The 18,162-nt window shown below is 45.5% G+C and overlaps 1 protein-coding gene across 1 annotated transcript in view; it reads left to right on the forward strand.

The window, feature by feature from the left end:
• Positions 1-18,162, forward strand: part of myo1ha (myosin IHa) — a 126,419-nt gene that overhangs the window by 58,131 nt on the left and 50,126 nt on the right. Inside the window, exons 15-18 of the mRNA XM_063034486.1 lie at positions 7,088-7,182; positions 8,726-8,772; positions 14,106-14,186; positions 17,632-17,737. Of these exons, the coding sequence (XP_062890556.1) occupies positions 7,088-7,182; positions 8,726-8,772; positions 14,106-14,186; positions 17,632-17,737 (329 nt within the window). The remainder of the gene's footprint in view (positions 1-7,087; positions 7,183-8,725; positions 8,773-14,105; positions 14,187-17,631; positions 17,738-18,162) is intronic.

Raw genomic sequence — 18,162 nt, forward strand, 5'->3', positions numbered from 1 at the left:
GCACGGCATATCCCGGATAGCGGCCACCGTACCACCCCGCGGGAAGACACGGTAGGCCTGAAAGCCACATATCCAGTAAGTGTCATTTAGCGTCCAAGAAGTACCCACCTTTACAGCAACGCTCAGCGTTGACACCGCCATCCAGGGTACCTTTCCCACCCGCACCGACTGGTCTGATCAGCACTCATCACACCGTCTGCACCAACCTTCCTCTCCCCGTCGGGTGGGGAATTACTTTCAGAGTTGGAACCTTGGAATTTAACTAAAGTTATGGAGGGATGTGCCCACCCTAATACACTTACTCCACCAGGGGTTATTACAGCTCAAGCTCGTTCAACCCACAGCCATACTATGGGGTGAGGTTGGCTGGAATAGACTACTCCTGAACAGGAGAAGATCTGCAGATGCTGGAAATCCGAGCAACACACACACAATGCTGGAGGAACTCAGCAGGCCAGGCGGTATCTATGGAAAGGAGCCCTGCTGAAGGTTCTCGGCCTGAAACGTCGGCTGTACTCTTTTCCACAGCTGCTGCCTAGCCTGCTGAGTTCCTCCGGCATTTTGTGTGTGTTGTTTAGGCTACTCCCTCCAGGTTTTCCCCAAAACCCGAGAAGCTGAATAATTTCCTTGTCATCGAAAGGGATTGGTATTAATGGCTCCCCGTCCGCGGCAGGTTTCGATGTTTCGTACGCCATTGGCAGGAATGTATTGTAGGACAGCCCACCACTGATCAGCATCATTATCAGTGCCGCCCAACATGCACCACTTTGCCATTCTGTAATGGAGGGTAAACACACACTCACTCTGTCCTGGTTAATCATTGGGTATTCAGGCATGTCATTCCCGGTCTTTCCCACCCTGCAGTAACACAACCCACCCTGTATTCCCCGGTCCGCCCACCATGACCTCCCATCCGAATGGTGGCCCTTGTGGTTGTTGTTCCCGGACGTTTCCCGATTCTTCTTCCACCTCTTCCTCTAACTTCGGAGGGTCCGATCCGACACCGCTAAGTGCCGGAACGTCGGAGACCGGCCCAGACTGGCCGCCGGGAATTCGGGTGACCCATCGCTTTGCTGCAGCACGACCAGCCAACCCTCAAGCCTCCACCCATTTCCTCGTCCCGTCCACCCCCCGAATGCCCACTCTGCTGGTGTGCCCAGTCCACGGCCCTCCCCCTCGGAACCCACAGCGACCACTGATCTCTGCCGCTCTACCGATAGCAGCGTTATGAATGGCCTCCTCAGTGCACTGAGAAGTGTGGGCATCTACATGGCAGACAAAAATCTGCTGCTGCCATGCATCCCTCCAGGTATAAGGGCCATCCACCTCCCAGTGTTTCCTGTGACACTGAGGCATCCACACCACCATGCCCAGGAGTCGGTATAGGCCCCTGGTAGGCCCAGGGGGGTGGGGGCAGAGTTACGGCCACCAAATCAGCCAATTGGCCAGATCCCCCCCTCCCCCTCTTCCACGACAACCTTGCCCACCGTAGGGTGGAGAGCCACACCCTTCCACTACTGCTTGACGCTCCACCAAAGTCTGGAACCGTCAGCGAACCAGACTTGTTTTTCTTCAGGAATCAAATCATCACGCGGTTTACCCCAGTGTATGGGCGAAGGGCCGATTGTAGGGACCTCATTGAGCTCCCTTTCAGCACCTCTTCCCTAGTCGGTGCCAAAAATATCTACTTACGGGATGTACGGGATCCCACACTGGCCCCCCCCCCCCCGTCAGCCAATCCACCTTTCGTACCTGACTATGGGCGGGCACCTTCGTCTTGCAAGGATTGTATGGCCACACTTAATAGACTCCCCACCGCTGGCCCTATTAAAGACAGTGCTACTCCGAGATGGGGTGGAGATACTGTTTGCTGAGTATGGGACTGCATGGTCACCAGCCTGGCCTGTATGGTCACGGGTGCATGGGGGGAGGGCGATCTCTTCAAGAGGGTTTCCCAGAACTGCACTCTATCCATTCCTACCTTCCAACCAGACAGCATTCCCGATCCATGTGTTGAGCTCATCATGGCTCATACTTTAATGGGATCTGGTTGCCATTTAACCCTTCGGGCAGCCTCCAACTTTCATACCTTCATTAGCTGACAGGCTGTCTCTGTACTCTTCTAGCGCTGTGGCCCGGGTCTGTGTCATTGTGGTAGCTTCCCCCGTGGCAATACAACACTCACACAACTGCATTCTTATCCTTAACACCCACAGTCTGCCTGTGTTGGTGCTTTACGATGGCTGCAGGCAGCCAGAAAGCCTCCTTTCAGCTGCCCTTTCTCCTGGGAAACCCGAACCAGTTAAGTATGGACAGGATGTGGTGTCTGGTTTCAACCTGGTGGGGAGTCAAACTGATCTGAACATTCTTCAGTCAGTCCATAACCCCGCATTAGGTTAGCGTGGCTACCAAATCCTGCACTATTATCTGAGCACCCATGGGGACTTTGCACCTCATTTAGAGGATGTTCTCTCTTACTCATCCGTGTAAAAATACTCATCTGTCCCAAACACTGGATCCAGCTGATTACGCCAAATGTAATGTGCAAGATCCAATGAGTGAAACTGGAGGCACAGATTTAAAAATGGGTGTGTGAAGTATTTATTTAACAAACAAACAGTGAAACACTAATCCCAGCCTCTAGCTCAATAAGTTTTCGTCTAAACTACCCAAAACCACTTCAGGACTGGACACGAATTCAGCCTAAAGTCGGGCCCCGTGGGTGGCAGGAAAGAGAGTGAACCCTCTACGTGCCATCTTTTATGTCCCCAGGATGCCCTGAACCAGAGATGGGCTCCATTGCACACAAAAGCAGACAGGTGGGAAAGGAGCAAACTTTAAACGAACCAATCGGCACAATGGAAGAGGCCTTCGAACAGAATGAACTATGCCCCCAGAGGACACAGGTATCAGCAGGCAGGAACAAACGAGGTACTTGACGGTTATAAAAAATTCACAAGGACACTTATGAAGGAAATCAAGAGGAAGAAGTCATAAGGTTTCTCCAGCAGACAAGGTGAAAGAGAATCCTTAAGCCTTTGACAGACAGATTAAGAACAAAAACAAGGGACAAAACTGCTCATCTGGAAGATTATAATGGTAATCTATGTGTGGAGCCAAAGAGATAGGAGAGATCTTAAATGGAGTTTTTACATCTGTATTTGTTCGGGTGTCTGTAGATGTGAGAAAGTGCAACAGCAAGATCATGGACCCTATACAGATTACAGAGGAGGACCTGTTTGCTGTCTTGAGGCAATTTAGAGCGGATAAATCCACAAAGCCTGACACGGTGTTCCCTCAGATCCTGCTGGAGGCTAGTGCAGAAATTGCAGGGATGCTAGAAGAGATATTTAAAACATCCTTAGCTGCAGGTAAGGTGCCAGTGGATTGGATAATAGATAATGCTGTTCCATTGTTTAAGAAAAGCTTTAAACAGAAACCAGGAAATTATAGGCCAGTGACTCTGAAATCAGTTGTGGGAAAGCTATTGGAAGGTCTTCTAAGGGATCGGATATATGAGTATCTGGATAGACAGAGGCTGATTAGGGATAGTCAACATGGCTTTGTGCATGGTAAGGTGTGTCTAAACAATCTTGTAGAGCTGTTTGAGGAAGCTATCAGGAAAGTGGATGAAGCTAGGCAACGGATTAGTCTACATGCACTTTAGTAAGGCCTTTGACAAGGTCCCACAGGGAGGCTGGTCAAGAAGGTTCAGTCACTCGGCATTCAGGATGAGGTAGTAAATTGGATTAGACATTGGCTTTGTGGGAGAAGCCAGAGAGTGGTAGTAGAAGGTTTCCTCTCTGACTGGAGGCCTGTGACTAGTGGTTCCTGCAGGGATCGGAGCTGGATCTGTTGTTGTTTGTCACCTATATCAATGATCTGGATGATAGTGTGGTTAACTGGGTCAGTAACTTTGTGGATGACACCAAGACTGGGGGTGTAGTGGACAGTGAGGAAGGTGATCATGGCTTGTAGAGGGATCTGTATTTGTTGGAAAATTGGGCTGAAAAATGTCAGATGGAACCTAATGCACACAAATGTGAGGTAGGTCCAACCAGGGTAGTCTTTCATGGTGAGAGGTCGGGCACTGAGGAGTGTGGTAGAACAAAGGGATCTGGGAATACGAGTCTATAATTCATTGAAAGTGGTGTGACAGATTCAGTTTAGGTAGGGTGATAAAGAAATCTTTTGGGACATTGGCCTTCATAGATCAATGTACTGAATGTGGGAGTTAGGATGCTATGCTAAAGTTATATAAGACATTCGTGAGGCTTAATTGGGAGTATTGTGTGCAGTTTTGGTCACCTACCTCCAGGAAAGATGTAAATAAGATTGAAAGAGTGCAGAGAAAATTTACAAGGATGTTGTCGGGACCTGAGGGCCTGAGTTATAGGGAGAGGTTAAATAGGTTAAAATTTTAATCCCTAGGATAGGAGATTGAGTGGAGATTTGATAGGGTATAAAAAAACATGAAGGCTATGGATAGGGTAAATGCAAGCAGGCTTTTTCCACTGAGGTTGGCTGAAACGAAAGCTGGAGGTAATGGGTTAAGGATGAAAGATGAAATGTTTAAGAGGAGCATGAGGGAGATCTTCTTCACTCAGAGAGTAGATCAAGCTGCTAGTGCAAGTGGTGGAAGCAGGGTTGATTTCACCACTTAAGAGATTTTGGATGGAGAGCAGGACGGTGGGACTCGGCAGATTAATGGGTCATCACAGACCAGATGGGCCGAAGGCCTGTTTCTGTGCTGTAGTGTTTAATAACTATCACTCTAAGAATGTTTGGATAGATAGTCTGCCGTGAAGACTGGGCAGAATCCATTCTGCACTGGCACTCAATTGCCTGGCACTCGTCCTGGACAGTGTTGATGCTCATTGACCACAGGGTAGGCTTCACTCAAACACATCTCGATGCTGTCGGTCACTTTTCAGTTCAGAATGAAACAGTTTGGAGCTAATGCCAGCACTGTAGCGTAGCGGTGAGCACAATTGATTTACACTGCCAGCGATCACCGACTGGGGTTCAATTCCTGCTGCTGTCTGTAAGGAGTTTGCATGTTCTCCCTGTCACCCCGTGGAGATGTACAGGGTAAGGTTACTGAGTTGTGGGCATGCTATATTGGCAACACTTGCAGGCTGCCCCCAGCTCAATCCTTGCTGATTTGAAACAACGATGGACTTCACCTTACACATTGATGTACATGTGACTGTGACAAATACCGCTAAGCTAATGCCTTAGACACGAGCAGTTTATTGGCTGTCGGTTCCCTCTTGTCGGTCTGCACGGTGACATGCTGCATGGGTCATACCTCAGACCTCAGCAGTCACAGCATGATTCCCAGTACATCACCGAGGTCTGGCTGAGCTGTGAGAACAGCTTTGTCATCCGGGGAAGCCTCACCTCCATGTTCACCTGCTGTCAAACTTCTCGCTGTTATTCAATGTGACTGGCATTCAAAAGCACTCAAAAATCAGGCACAAAATGCTGAGGAATCAGCAAGTCAGGCAGCATCTATGGAAAGGAGTGGACAGTCAGAGTTTTGCAGCCGAGCTTCTTCCAAGATGGACACTGTGATCCCAGTTGCATTCATATCTGAAAATAGTCTCTTGACCCAGTCTAATACCCAAGCAGATTTCAATTGCATTGAACGGGAATGATGGATCTTTATTAGACATAAAGAGTCTAGAAATTGATTTTGTACCTCTTAATGATATTAAAGCAGAAGTGTGCTATTAGAGAAGGTGTCAAAGAGCAAGATATTCAAAAGTTGGTTATTCTATGAGTAATAGAAGTGATTTGCCCATGGGAAAAGTTGTAACTTGCAGGCAGATTCGAGGATCCAGTGACTGAAACAGAGTACACAGATTGCGAGTGAGCACATTAAAGTTGTAATGCCGGAACAGATTCAACGTGAAGACATAGATTGGAAATGGGCACATTAACTATTTATTTATAAATGAACAGTGAAACACTAAACCGGGCATCTAGCTGAACAAGTGTTCATCTAAACTATCTTAATCTACACAGAACCACAATACTGAACATTCAAAAACCCTCTTAAATTAATGGGTACTCCATTAAATCTCCCCAAGTTATAAAACTAGAAAGCTAAGCATGCTACAAATGAATAGTTAACTAAGTAAACGTCATGGGGGAGGGGGGACATCTATGTCTGCAGCAACACTCTTTCCCAATGGGCCTTCAGCACTGGTCATGACTTCAGCCGGAAGTTGGCCCCTGGAGACAAAGGAAAGGGACAGGGTCTCTCGCATGTGCTGTTCATATACCCTGAGGCACCTGAAACCGGAAATCCGTGCCGTGGTACACAAAGCAACCAATGGGAAAGAACTGCCACTTCCTTTGAAAGGGCCAATCAATGATCAACAAGGTGGAAGCAGCTTTTAAACAGGCAAATAAGCCAACCCTTCACATGACAGAACTATACATGGTGCAAAAGTCAGTAAGGCCCTTGTGGGCTGAATGGCGTCTGCCTGTGTTGTCCAACTCTACTACTCTAAAGGAGGGAAAAGTCACTGGAAATGAATTTTGTGTGTGGCACTGCTGTTAACAGGCATCTGGGAAGACAGAGTTAGCTTTGTTTATCACGTACATCCAGTGAAATGTGTCATTTCGCATTAACGACCTACACAGTCAGATAACTGTGCAAGTGTCGCCATGTTTCCAGCATCAACATAGCATGCCCACAGCTCTCTAAACGTAACCTTATGTTTTTGGAATGCGGGAGGAAACTGGAGCACATGGAGGAAACCACGTGGTCATGGGAAGAGCATCTAAACTCCTTACAAACAGCAACTGGTATTGAACCCTGTTCAGTGATAACTGGGGCTGTAGGACGATTGCACTAACCACTACACTACTGTACCACCCTAGACTTCCACTGGGAGGAAGACATTTGGGTAAATGAAAGCCTACTGAAGATTCAGCTGGACTTACCAATGGGGCTGGTAATCCCAGAAGTAGCCCACATGGCTGCTGGGGAAAGCTGATCTTAACTACACTGCCTTATTTTTGTTTCTGACTGTAATCGAGCTAAGATTGTTTTTTTCCATGTTGTACTTTACAGACACAAGCTGGCCGACAAGGACACCAGGAAGACCATGAGGAGAGGAGACTTCAGGATGTTACACTATGCAGGAGGGGTCACTTACAATGTAACAGGTGAGTCATGGCTGTGTACCGGGAGCAAGATGACACCCAGCAGCTGTTCCTAATCCTCTCCAACCCTCATTGTGTCCAACCTGGCACCGCCATCCATTGACCTACCTGAAAACACTCATATTTCCAGTGACCTGCGTTCTTTCCTGTCCCCTGGCGCTGTCTGCGTGGAGTTTGCACGTTCCTCCCTGTGATTGCGCGGCTTTCCCCGAGGTGGTCTACTGTCCTCCCACAACCCAAAGATGTGCAGGTCAGTTGGCCTCCGTGGATCGCCCACAGTGTGTAGGTGAAGGCGAGAAACTGGCAGGAGTTGGTGGAAGTGTGGAAAGAAAGTAATGTGAGTTAGGGTAGCATCATACTATACCAGGGCGGCACGGTAGTGTAGCGGTTAGCGTTATGCCTTACAGGAACCACGATTCGGGTTTCATTTTCCGCCGCTGTCTGTAAGGAGTTTGTACATTCTCCCTCTGACCGCGTGGGTTTCCTCTGGGTGCTCTGGTTTCCTCCCCCATTCCAAACATGTAGGGGTTAATGAGTTGTGGGTGTGTTATGTTGGTTTAGGAAGCTGGTGAATATTGATAGCTTGGGTTGAGGAGTTTGATGTTACTGTGTTCACCGAACTTGGCAAGTTAGTTTGTAGATGTTTCATTGCCAGTCGAGGTGACATTCTCAATGCACAGTTGTTGGTGTTTCTCTCTGGCAAGTGCTCACATTATATAGGTCCCCATTCGCTTGCGTCAGTACTGATTGGCTACCCCTTCTGTCAACCTTTGAATTCTATTGGCTCGCATTTCTTTGGCTCTTAGGGGTTCTGGTGCAGGCAAACACGAAGCAGGCAGGAGAATATTTTAGAAGCATAGTTCCTTTCTGAAAAATCCATGAACAAACATTTTGAAAGAACCACCATCTATGAAACCCTAAGAGTGGAGATGAGTCGATGGTCTTATTGAATGGTGGAGCAGGCTCGATGGGCCAGATGGCCTATTCCTGCTCCTATTTCTTATGTTCTTGTGGATGTTTTAGAGAGGGGGCAGAGGAGAATTACCCACATGCAGCCGAGAATAGCAAGGCAACTAAATTAAAGGCTGAGCAATCTAGGGAGTGATCTCTTTGGAGCGAAGGAGGATGAGAGATGTACAGGATGAGAGAGACACAGGCAGAGTCGGCAGCCATTGGCTTTTTCCCAGGGCAAGAAAGGCTAATATGAGAGGACATAATTTTGAGAAAGCAGAGGAGGATGTTTTACACAGAGACTGGTGGGTGTGTGGAAAACCCTGCCAGGAGTGGTGGTAGAGGCAGATACATCAGAGATATTTAAGGAACTCTTTGATTGGCACATGGATAGTTGAAAAATGGAGGGTTGTGTGGGAGGGAGATTGATCTTAGAGTAGGTTCAAAGGTCGGCACAATATCATGGGCCAAAGGGCCTGTACTGTGCTGTGCAGTTCTATAGTGTTCTATGTTTTACTTTCTATGATTAGCCTACAAACAAAAAAACGTACCTATTCATAGTCTAAGAGGAAATATATCTCTTTCCATCTTCCAGGGTTTCTGGATAAAAATAATGATCTCCTGTACAGGAATCTCAAAGAGGTAAGCTCCACTCCAAACAGCAGTCTAATGGCGATGTCTCAAAAGAGCGACATCCATCATTAAGGACTTCCATCACCCAGGACATGTCCTCTTCTCATTGCTACCATCAAGAAGGAGGTACAGGAGCCTGAAGACACACACTCAACATTTCAGGAACAGCTTCTTCCCCTCTGCCATCTGTTTGCAAAATGGACAATGAACCCATGAATGTTTTCTCAGTATCTTTCCCTCTCTTTTTGCACTACCTTTTAAATTTAATTTTTTATATATATTTTTTATTTTTATTGCAATCTCTGCTGCCATAAAACAACAAATTTCATGACATACTGTATGCCAGTGATGTTTGGCCAGTGGGGTGGGTGAAAGAGAGTTTTGAGAGGGAAGACAATTGTACTTCTTCAACACTGCAATGTGACTTCAGAAGACTCTTGGGATCAATAGTGATTCAGTGGAACTCCAGGAATCCAGATCTAAGACAGTAATGGTTCTCTACCTTCAGCTAAAGAGTTTAAAATCCATTATTGTTCAGAGGATTTTGGAGGAACTGAGTGGGTCAGGCAGTATCTGTGGAGGGAAATGGACAGACAATGTTTTGGATAATTATCTCCACTCTGATCTTGAGTCCAAGTGAAAGGTCTCAATCTAAAAATCAACTGTCCACTTCCAACCACAAATGTTGCCTGACCCTTTGAGTTCCTCCAGTACATAGTTTATCACTCTAGATCCCAGCATCTGCAGTGTCTTGTGTCTCCAGAGCTCAATATTTCTCAGGGTAATATTGGGGCACTGACCATCTGTCCTTGGAAAAGTGACGGACAGCAGCAGTGACAGGGATAAGCAGGCTTTGTGGGGAATTTTCTCCCAGACTTTGCCCTTTCCAGGACCAGGACTTGATTCATGCAACACATCCACTTTAAGGAGCTTCCTGCTCTCCGTGGGACTTTGCAGGCCATCTGTTTCAAAGCCTGTACTAAGACATTCTGCTGAAGTACACTAAACTGAAAGGCACTAAACAGAAGCCAGGAATTATAGGCCAGTGAGTCTGACATCAGTTGTGGGAAAGTTATTGAAAGGGTTTCTAAAGGACTGAATATAGAACTATTTGGATAGACATGGACTGATTAAGGATAGCCAGCATGACTTTGTGTGTGGTACGTCATGTCTAACCAATCATATAGTTTTTTGAGGAAGTTACCCGGAAAGTTGATGAAGGCAAGGCATGGATGTTGTCTGCATGGAGAGGCATTTGACAAGGTCCTGCATGGGAGGCTGGTCAAGGTGGTTCAGTCACTCAGCATTCAGGATGAGTTGGCTTTAAGGGAGAAGCCAGAGAGTGGTAGTGGATGGTTTCCTCTCTGACTGGAAGCCTGTGACAAGTGGTGTGCCGCAGGGATCGGTGCTGGGTCCTTTGTTGTTTGTCACCTATATCAGTGAGCCAGATGGTAATGTAGTTAACTGGATCAGCAAATTGTTGGATGACACCAAGGTTGGGGGTGTAGTGGACAGTGAAGAAGGCTATCATGACTTGTAGAGGGATCTGCATCAGCTGGAAAAATGGGCTGAAAGATGTCAGATGGAATTTAATGCAGACAAGTGTGAAGTGTTGCACTTCAGTAGGACCGACCAGGGAAGGTCTTACACAGTAAACGATCGGGCACTGAGGAGTGTGGTAGAACAAAGGGATCTGGGAATACAGGTACATAATTAATTGAAAGTTGTGTCACAGGAAGATAGGGACATAAAGAAAACTTTTGGCACATTGACTTTCATAAATCAATGTATTGAGTACAGCAGATGGGATGTCATGTTGAGTTGTCTAAGACATTGGTGAGGCCTAATTTGGAATATTGTTTGCAGTTTTGGTCACTTACCTACAGGAAAGATGTAAACAAGGTTGAAAGAGTGCAGGGAAAATTTACAAGGTTGTTGCTGGGTCTGGAGGACCTGAGTGAGAGGGAAAGATTGAATAGATTGGGACTGTATTCTTTAGAACATAGAGGATTGAGAGAAGATTTGATAGATGTATACAAAATTATGAGGGGTATAGATAAGGTAAATGCAAGCAGGCTTTTTCCACTGAGGTTGGCACTACAACCAGGGGTCATGACTTAAGGGTGAAAGGTGAAAAGTTTAAGGGGAACATGAGGGGAAGCTTCTTCACTAAGAAGGTCGTGAGAGAGTGGAACGAGTTGCCACGACAACCTTAATTTCAACGTTTAAGAGAAGCTTAGATAGACACATGGATAGATAGATAGATAGATAGATAGACAGATAGATAGATAGACAGATAGATAGATAGATAGATGGCATGGAGGGCAATGGTCCCGGTGCAAGTCGTTGGGAGTAGGCAGTTTAAATGGCTTTGGCATGGACTAGATGGGATGAATAGCCTGTGCTGTAATGCTCTATGACTTGAATGAATGGTGGAGAAGGAAGGAAGTCTGAATCTGACTCCTTCCTTATAGAAGTTTTACGTTGCTTCACCTTTAAGTGAAAATCAGTTTTAAGCCTGATCTACTTAGTATATTCTGCCCTAACATGTCTCCTAATCCTTCAATACAAATAGGGAGGGGGGAATGTCGACTCAGATCATGAGAGGTCTGCGTCGGGCATTTTCATGCTTTACAAGGCACAGATTGGGAGTCTGTGTGGGGCACCACTCCTCACACAGACACTAGAGCAATGTGCAGTTGTGCCTTGCTCAAGGACACGAACACGCTGCCACAGCTGAGGCTCAAACTAGCCACCTTCAGATCACTGGACAAACACCTTAACCACTTGGCCACGTGCCCACAAATAGATCATGTGAAAAGGAATTTCATATCCTTACAGAATGAAAGCCTTCAAATTACATCACCCACAGTCCCTCGTGTCTCCAAGTACTAGTGTGATGTTGTAGTACACAGCAAGCTCCCACAAAAACCAAAGTGATAATAATCACATTATGTACACAGGAGGTTTTGCATATGAAGGATCTTGGGCTGAAATGTTGACCATCTCTCCAAATTCAACCCATCCTTTTGGAGATATGGAACTCAAAGCTGTTGATAATACTCCAAGTGTGGCCTGACGAGTGTCTTATAAAGCCTCAGCAACATCTCCTTGCTTTTATATTCCGTTGTCCTTGAAATAACTCCCAAATTGCACTTGCCTTCTTTACCACAGACTCAACCTGTAAATTAACCTTCTGGGAGTCTTGCACAAGGACTCCTAAGTCGCTCTGCACCTCTGATGTTTGAACCTTTTAGAGTTAACAGTCCGCACTATTGTTCCTTATAGCAAAATGCATATTTGTACATTTCCCAACACTGTATTCCATCTTCCACTTTTTTGCCCATAGTTCCAATTTGTCTAAGTCTTGCTGCAATCGTACTGCTTCATCAGCACAACCTACCCCTCCACCTATCTTCGTCTCATCTGCAAACTTTGCCACAAAGCCATCAATTCTATTATCTAAATCAATGACAAACAATGTGAAAAGTAGCAGTTCCAATACTGACCCCTGAGGAAAACCACTAGTCACTGGCAGCCAATCAGAAAAGGCCCCTTTTATTCCCACTCACTGCTTCCTGCCTGTCAGCCATTCCTCAATCCATGCCAGTACCTTGCCTGTAATGCCACAGGATTTTATCTTGTTAAGCAGCCTCATGTGTGGCACCTTATCAAACATCTGAAAATCCAAGTAAATGACATTCACTGTCTCTCCTTTGTCCACCCTGCTTGTTACTTCTTCAAAGAACGCTAACAGATTTGTCAGGCAAGATTTCCCTTTACTGAAACAATGCTGGTTTTGACTTATTTTATCATTAGTCTCCAAGTACCTCGAAACCTCATCCTTAATAGTAGACTCCAACACTTTCCCACCAGCCACTGAGGTTAGGCTAACTGGCCTATAATTTCCTTTCTTTTGCCTTACTCCCTTCTTAAAGAGTGGAATGACATTTGCAATCTTCCAGTCCTCTGGGGCCATGCCAGAATCAAGTGATTTCTGAAAGATCATAACCAATGCATCAGTTATCTCTTTAGCAACCCCTCTCAGGACCCTGGAATGTAGTCTATCTGGTCTAGCTAACTTACCCACCTTAAGACCTTTGAGTTTGCCTAGCACGTTTTCCTTTGTAATAGCACTGGCGCTCACTCCTGCTCCCTGACCCTCACAGACCTCTGGCACTCTGCTAGTGTCTTCCACAGTGAAGATTGATGCAAAGTACCCATTAAGTTCATCTGCCATTTCTTTGTCCCTCATTACTACCTCACCAGCATCACTTTCCAGTGGTCCAATATCAACTCTCATTTCCCTTTTACTCTTTATATAACTGAAAAAACTGTTGGTATCCTGCTTTATATTATTGGACCATCTTTTCCCTTCTTATTGCCTTTTCTTAGATTTTAAAAGATTCCCAATCATCCAAGTTCCCACTCACTTTTGCTACCTTATATGCCCTTTCTTTGGCTTTTATGCAGTCCTTAACTTCCCTTGTCAGCCACGGTTCCCTACCTCTGCCATTTGAGAACTTCTTCCTCTGTGGGACACATTTATCCTGCGCCTCTTGAACTGTTCCCAGAAACTTCAGCCATCTTTGTTCTGCCGTCATCCCTGCCAGTATCTTCCTCTAATCTACCTGGGCAACCTCCTCTCTCATGCCTCTGTAATTCCCTTTATTCCATTGCAATACTGATTCATGTGAGTTATACTTCTCCCTCTGAAACTGCAGTATGAATTCAATCATATTATAATCACTTCCTCCTAAGGGTTCCTTTACATTAAGCTCCTTAGTAAGATCTGGGTTATTACACAACACCCAATCTAAGATAGCCCTTCCTTGAGTAAGCTCAGGCACTAGCTACTCTAAAAAGCCATCTCATAGGCATTCAAGACATTCCCCTTCTTATGATCTGACCCCAACTTGATTTTCCCAAACCCTTTACATATTGAAGTCATTACAATTATGTCATTACCCTTATTATATGCCTTCTCCAGCTCCCTTTGCAACCTTAACCCCACATCTTGGCTACTATTTGGAGGCCCATAATGGTTTTTCTATTACCTTGCAATTTCTTAACTCCACCGACAAAGATTCAACATTATCCTTTAACAACAATAATGGGCAGACAGATAATGTCATCAGACCTCAGATACTGTACTACTCATTAATTGCCCTGTGATTAGCTAGAGTTAAATTGGGGGATTGCTGGGTGTTGCGGCTCAAAGTGCCGGAAGTGCCTGAACAGTACGGTATCTCAATAAATAAATACATAGATAAATGGCAATCTAATGCCAAACCATGAGCACGAAGCAACTCTCCCTCTCTCTCTCTCTCTGTCTCATGCAGGCAATGCGTGGCTCCACAAACCTCATAGTTAAAGAATGTTTTAACGTAAATGAGCTGGATATAAAGAAAAGACCCGAGACTGTGAGTAACAACTACTCTGTTGGTCAGTGACTGCCAGGAGATACGTTCCTGCTTTTGCACCTTGTACAGTCTGGCCTGCAATGCCCTGGTGATAAGTTCATTTTCTCCTATCCCTTCTGAAAGTGTTGTGCATCGAGCTGCTTCTGTTATGTGGGCGGTTGCATATGACAGCAAATCCTATTTCCAGTTAAAGTGGCACCAATCCGCAGCCTCCATTGAGGTCGTGCCTCAGACTATTGTTTTAGATTCGTAGTGATGGTTTTGGGGACAGAGGCAGGACTTAGGCATAAATCCCCACAGGATCAGTGGGATTTGAGGACCGAGCAGGCAGCCAGTGTGAGGGCCGATGATCCCCTAGGTATGTGAGTTGGCGAGCCCAGAGTTCAAAGCCTGGAGTTCAAGGGTCCCATTATTGTCAAGCCCAAAGTTCAAGGTCTGGAGTTTGCAGTACCATCATTGGCAACTCCAGAGTTCAAGGCTTAGAGGTTGGGGTTTCGTGATCGGTGAGTTCTATGCTCAGTACTGAAGATTAAAGTCCATAGGTCAATCTAAGGTCCGGTTGTTGAGGACCAATGGCCAAAGTCCTACTTTTGTGAGTCTGCAAGTCCAGTGGGGAAGTTAGAGGTCGATGCCTGTGAATCCACTGGAGGCTGAAGACCCAGCCTGTCCTAGGATTGAAGACAGTCTGTGTGTGTGAGCGTGTGGGTGAATGGATGTGAGGAAGGAAAGGGATTTGTTTTGCTGTTGTTGTCTTGCAGCTGTTCTGTTGAACATTGTGGGCATGCTTTGTTGGCATCAGAATGTGTGGTGACACATGAGCTATCCCGACACATAGTGCAGGGTAAGTTCATTATTACACAGCGAGTGATGGGTGTTTGTAATGCGCTGCCAGGGGTGGTGACCATAAGACCATAAGACAAAGGAGCAGAAGTCGGCCATTCAGCCCATCGAGTCTGCTCTGCCATTCCATCATGAGCTGATCCATTCTCCCATTTAGTCCCACTCCCCCGCCTTCTCACCATAACCTTTGATGCCCTGGCTACTCAGATACCTATTAATCTCTGCCTTAAATACACCCAGTGACTTGGCCTCCACTGCTGCCCGTGGCAACAAATTCCATAGACTCACCATTCTCTGGCTAAAAAAATTTCTTTGCATTCCTGTGGTGGTGGAATAGAGGAATTTAAAATGTGCCTAGGACTATGCAAGCAATGCAGGGATAGGAATCGGGCACAGGCAGAAGGGACCAGTTTAATTAGTTTGGTACAATACAATGGGACTTGTTCCTGCACTGTTTGAGATTCTACGTCTCCCTACTGGACGAAGGATATACTGGCTTTGAAGGCAGTGCAGAGGAGGTTCACCGGATTGATTCCAGAGATGAGGGGGTTAGACTATGAGGAGAGATTGCGTCACCTGCGACCGGAATTCAGAAGAATGAGAGGGGATCTTACAGAAGCATATAAAATTATGAAAGGGATAGATAAGATAGAGGCAGGAAAGTTGTTTCCACTGGTAGGTGAGACTAGAACTAGGGGACAATTCCTCAAGATTTGGGGGAGTAGATTTGGGACGGAGATGAGGATGAACTGCTTTTCCCAGAGAGTAGTGGATCTGTGGAACTCTCTGCCCATGAAGCAGTGGAGGCTACCTCAGTAAATATATTTAAGACAATGTTGGATAGATTTTTGCATAGTCGGGGAGGTGATTCCATGGCCAGATCAGCCATGATCTTATTGAATGGTGGAGCAGGCTCGATGGGCCAGATGTCCTACTCCTGCTCCTATTTCTTATGTTCCTATGTTATGTTTACTACTCATCTCTCAGTATGAGCTAGAAATCCATTTGAAACCTAATACTCCGTTTCTGAAGTAGGATTTGAACTACAGATTTCTGCCCTGGAACCAAAGGTGCTCTCACTGACACAAAGAACTAACTAAGAATCCTGCCATTAACCCTGTGCTCTACCTTCAAGTTTGACGTTCAAAATTTATCACTTCACATTTCTCTGGGTTGAACTCCATCTGCCACTTCTCAGCCCAGCTCTGCATCCGGTCAACGTCCCGTTGTAACTTCCACAACCTTCTACACCACCAAAATTCATTGTATCTGCAAACTTACTAAACTAACCTTCCACAGCGGCTAAGTGAATGAACAAAGAGTGGGTTTGCAGATCACACGAAGGTCGGTAGTATTATAGATAGTGTAGAAGGTGGTGGTTACAAAGGGACGTTGACTGGGCTGAGAAGTGGCAGATGGAGTTCAGCCTGGAGAAATGTGAAGTGACTCACTTTGAAAGGTCACATTTGAAGGCAGAGTAGCAGGGTTAATGGCAGGATTCTTAGCAGTGTGGATGAACAGAGGGATCTTGGGGTCCATGTTCATCAATCCCCCAAAATTGCTGCGCAATTTGATAGAGTTTGTTAAGACAGTGTATGATGTGTTGGCCTTTGTGGTCTCATGAAAAATTAATTTTTAAAAAAAGTTCATGGACAGCTTTATTCTTCTGTTTTAATTTCCAAAAATGCACTGAGCAAAATGTTTTCTGGGAGAAAATCCTTTTTCATAAATTGAGCAATTATTTTATTTGTGTGATTCTTCTTGTTCGCCCATGAATCTGGGGAATCAAACATTGCTGTCCTAAATTGGACCTTCAATCAGACATTTTAGGCTGGGCAAGCTTTTAAGAGGACTTGCATCCAATTAATAAATGGCCACACGCATGAAATGCTGGAGGAACTCAGCAGGTCAGAGGGGAATAAACGGGCAACTTTTTTAGACCAAGACCCTGGGTCTCAGGCCAAAATGTCTTTTCCCCGCATAGAAGCTATCTAGACTGCTGAGTTCCTTCAGCATTTTGTGTGTGTTGCTCAAGATTTCCAGCATCTACAGAATCTCTCGTGTACCAGATGACCCAGCCCAGGAACCCTAAGTGGAGGACATGTATTGAACAACAAACTAGGATTCAAAATAGCACCAATTTTGGAAAAGGAAATCCAAAGTATTGGCAATATTCACTGGGTTCTAATATATGAACATTGAATTGAAAATTGCATCTCCATAAATACTGCCTGACCTGCTGACTTTTGTGAGCATTTTCTTTTTATATTTCAATTCACTCAGAAAGCGGATTCAGTTTGAAGAGTACAGAAAACAAATTATGATGATTTCTCCCAGAAAGTACCAAATGAATCAGTTACTTATAATTTATGAACATCAATTGAGTTCAACTGAATGCTCAAGTCAAAGCATTGTGGCCCTGATATGGAAGTTGGCATATCAACTCCACATTGGGTGACGATAATGTTGCTATTATTTGCAGCCATTTTTAACATAACTTACTAGAAACAATGTGTGCTCAAAATTCACATCTTAAAATTGAGCCAACCTTTTCATACCAGCTCATCTCCAGTGATCATTTGTGCCACTGGTTCTCTTGGTACAGGTGGCAACACAGTTCAAGCACAGTCTAATGGGCCTGATTGACATTTTGATGTCAAAGGAACCTTCGTACGTCCGATGTGTCAAACCAAATGATGCCAAGCAGCCAGGTAAGCTGCCAGTGTTGGACCAGTTGTTAAAATGAGGGAGGGCAGTATCTGCATTCAGTTTCAGATACTGCAGATGAGTGTTCCATAACTTCCCTCACCGTCACCACCAGAATGAGTTCATTGATGCAGAAATGAAACGAACAGGGTGCCACGTTAGCATAATGCAACTACAGTGCCAGCGATCTGAGTTCAATTCCACCACTGTCTAAACGTACTCCCTATGACCAAGTGGGTTTCTTTTGGATGCTCTAGTTATATAAATCACTGATTCACGGGCAACATGGTGTCGTAGTGGTTAGCATAACGCTATTACAACGCTAGCGACCTGGGTTCAATTCCACTGCTGTCTGTAAGAAGTCTGTACGTTCTCCCTGTACTACATGGATTTCTTCGGGCTGCTGTAGTTATACAAATCACTGAAAGTT

The sequence above is a fragment of the Mobula hypostoma genome, chromosome 27 (genome assembly GCF_963921235.1).
Source record: "Mobula hypostoma chromosome 27, sMobHyp1.1, whole genome shotgun sequence".
NCBI classification, from domain to species: Eukaryota; Metazoa; Chordata; class Chondrichthyes; order Myliobatiformes; family Myliobatidae; genus Mobula; species Mobula hypostoma.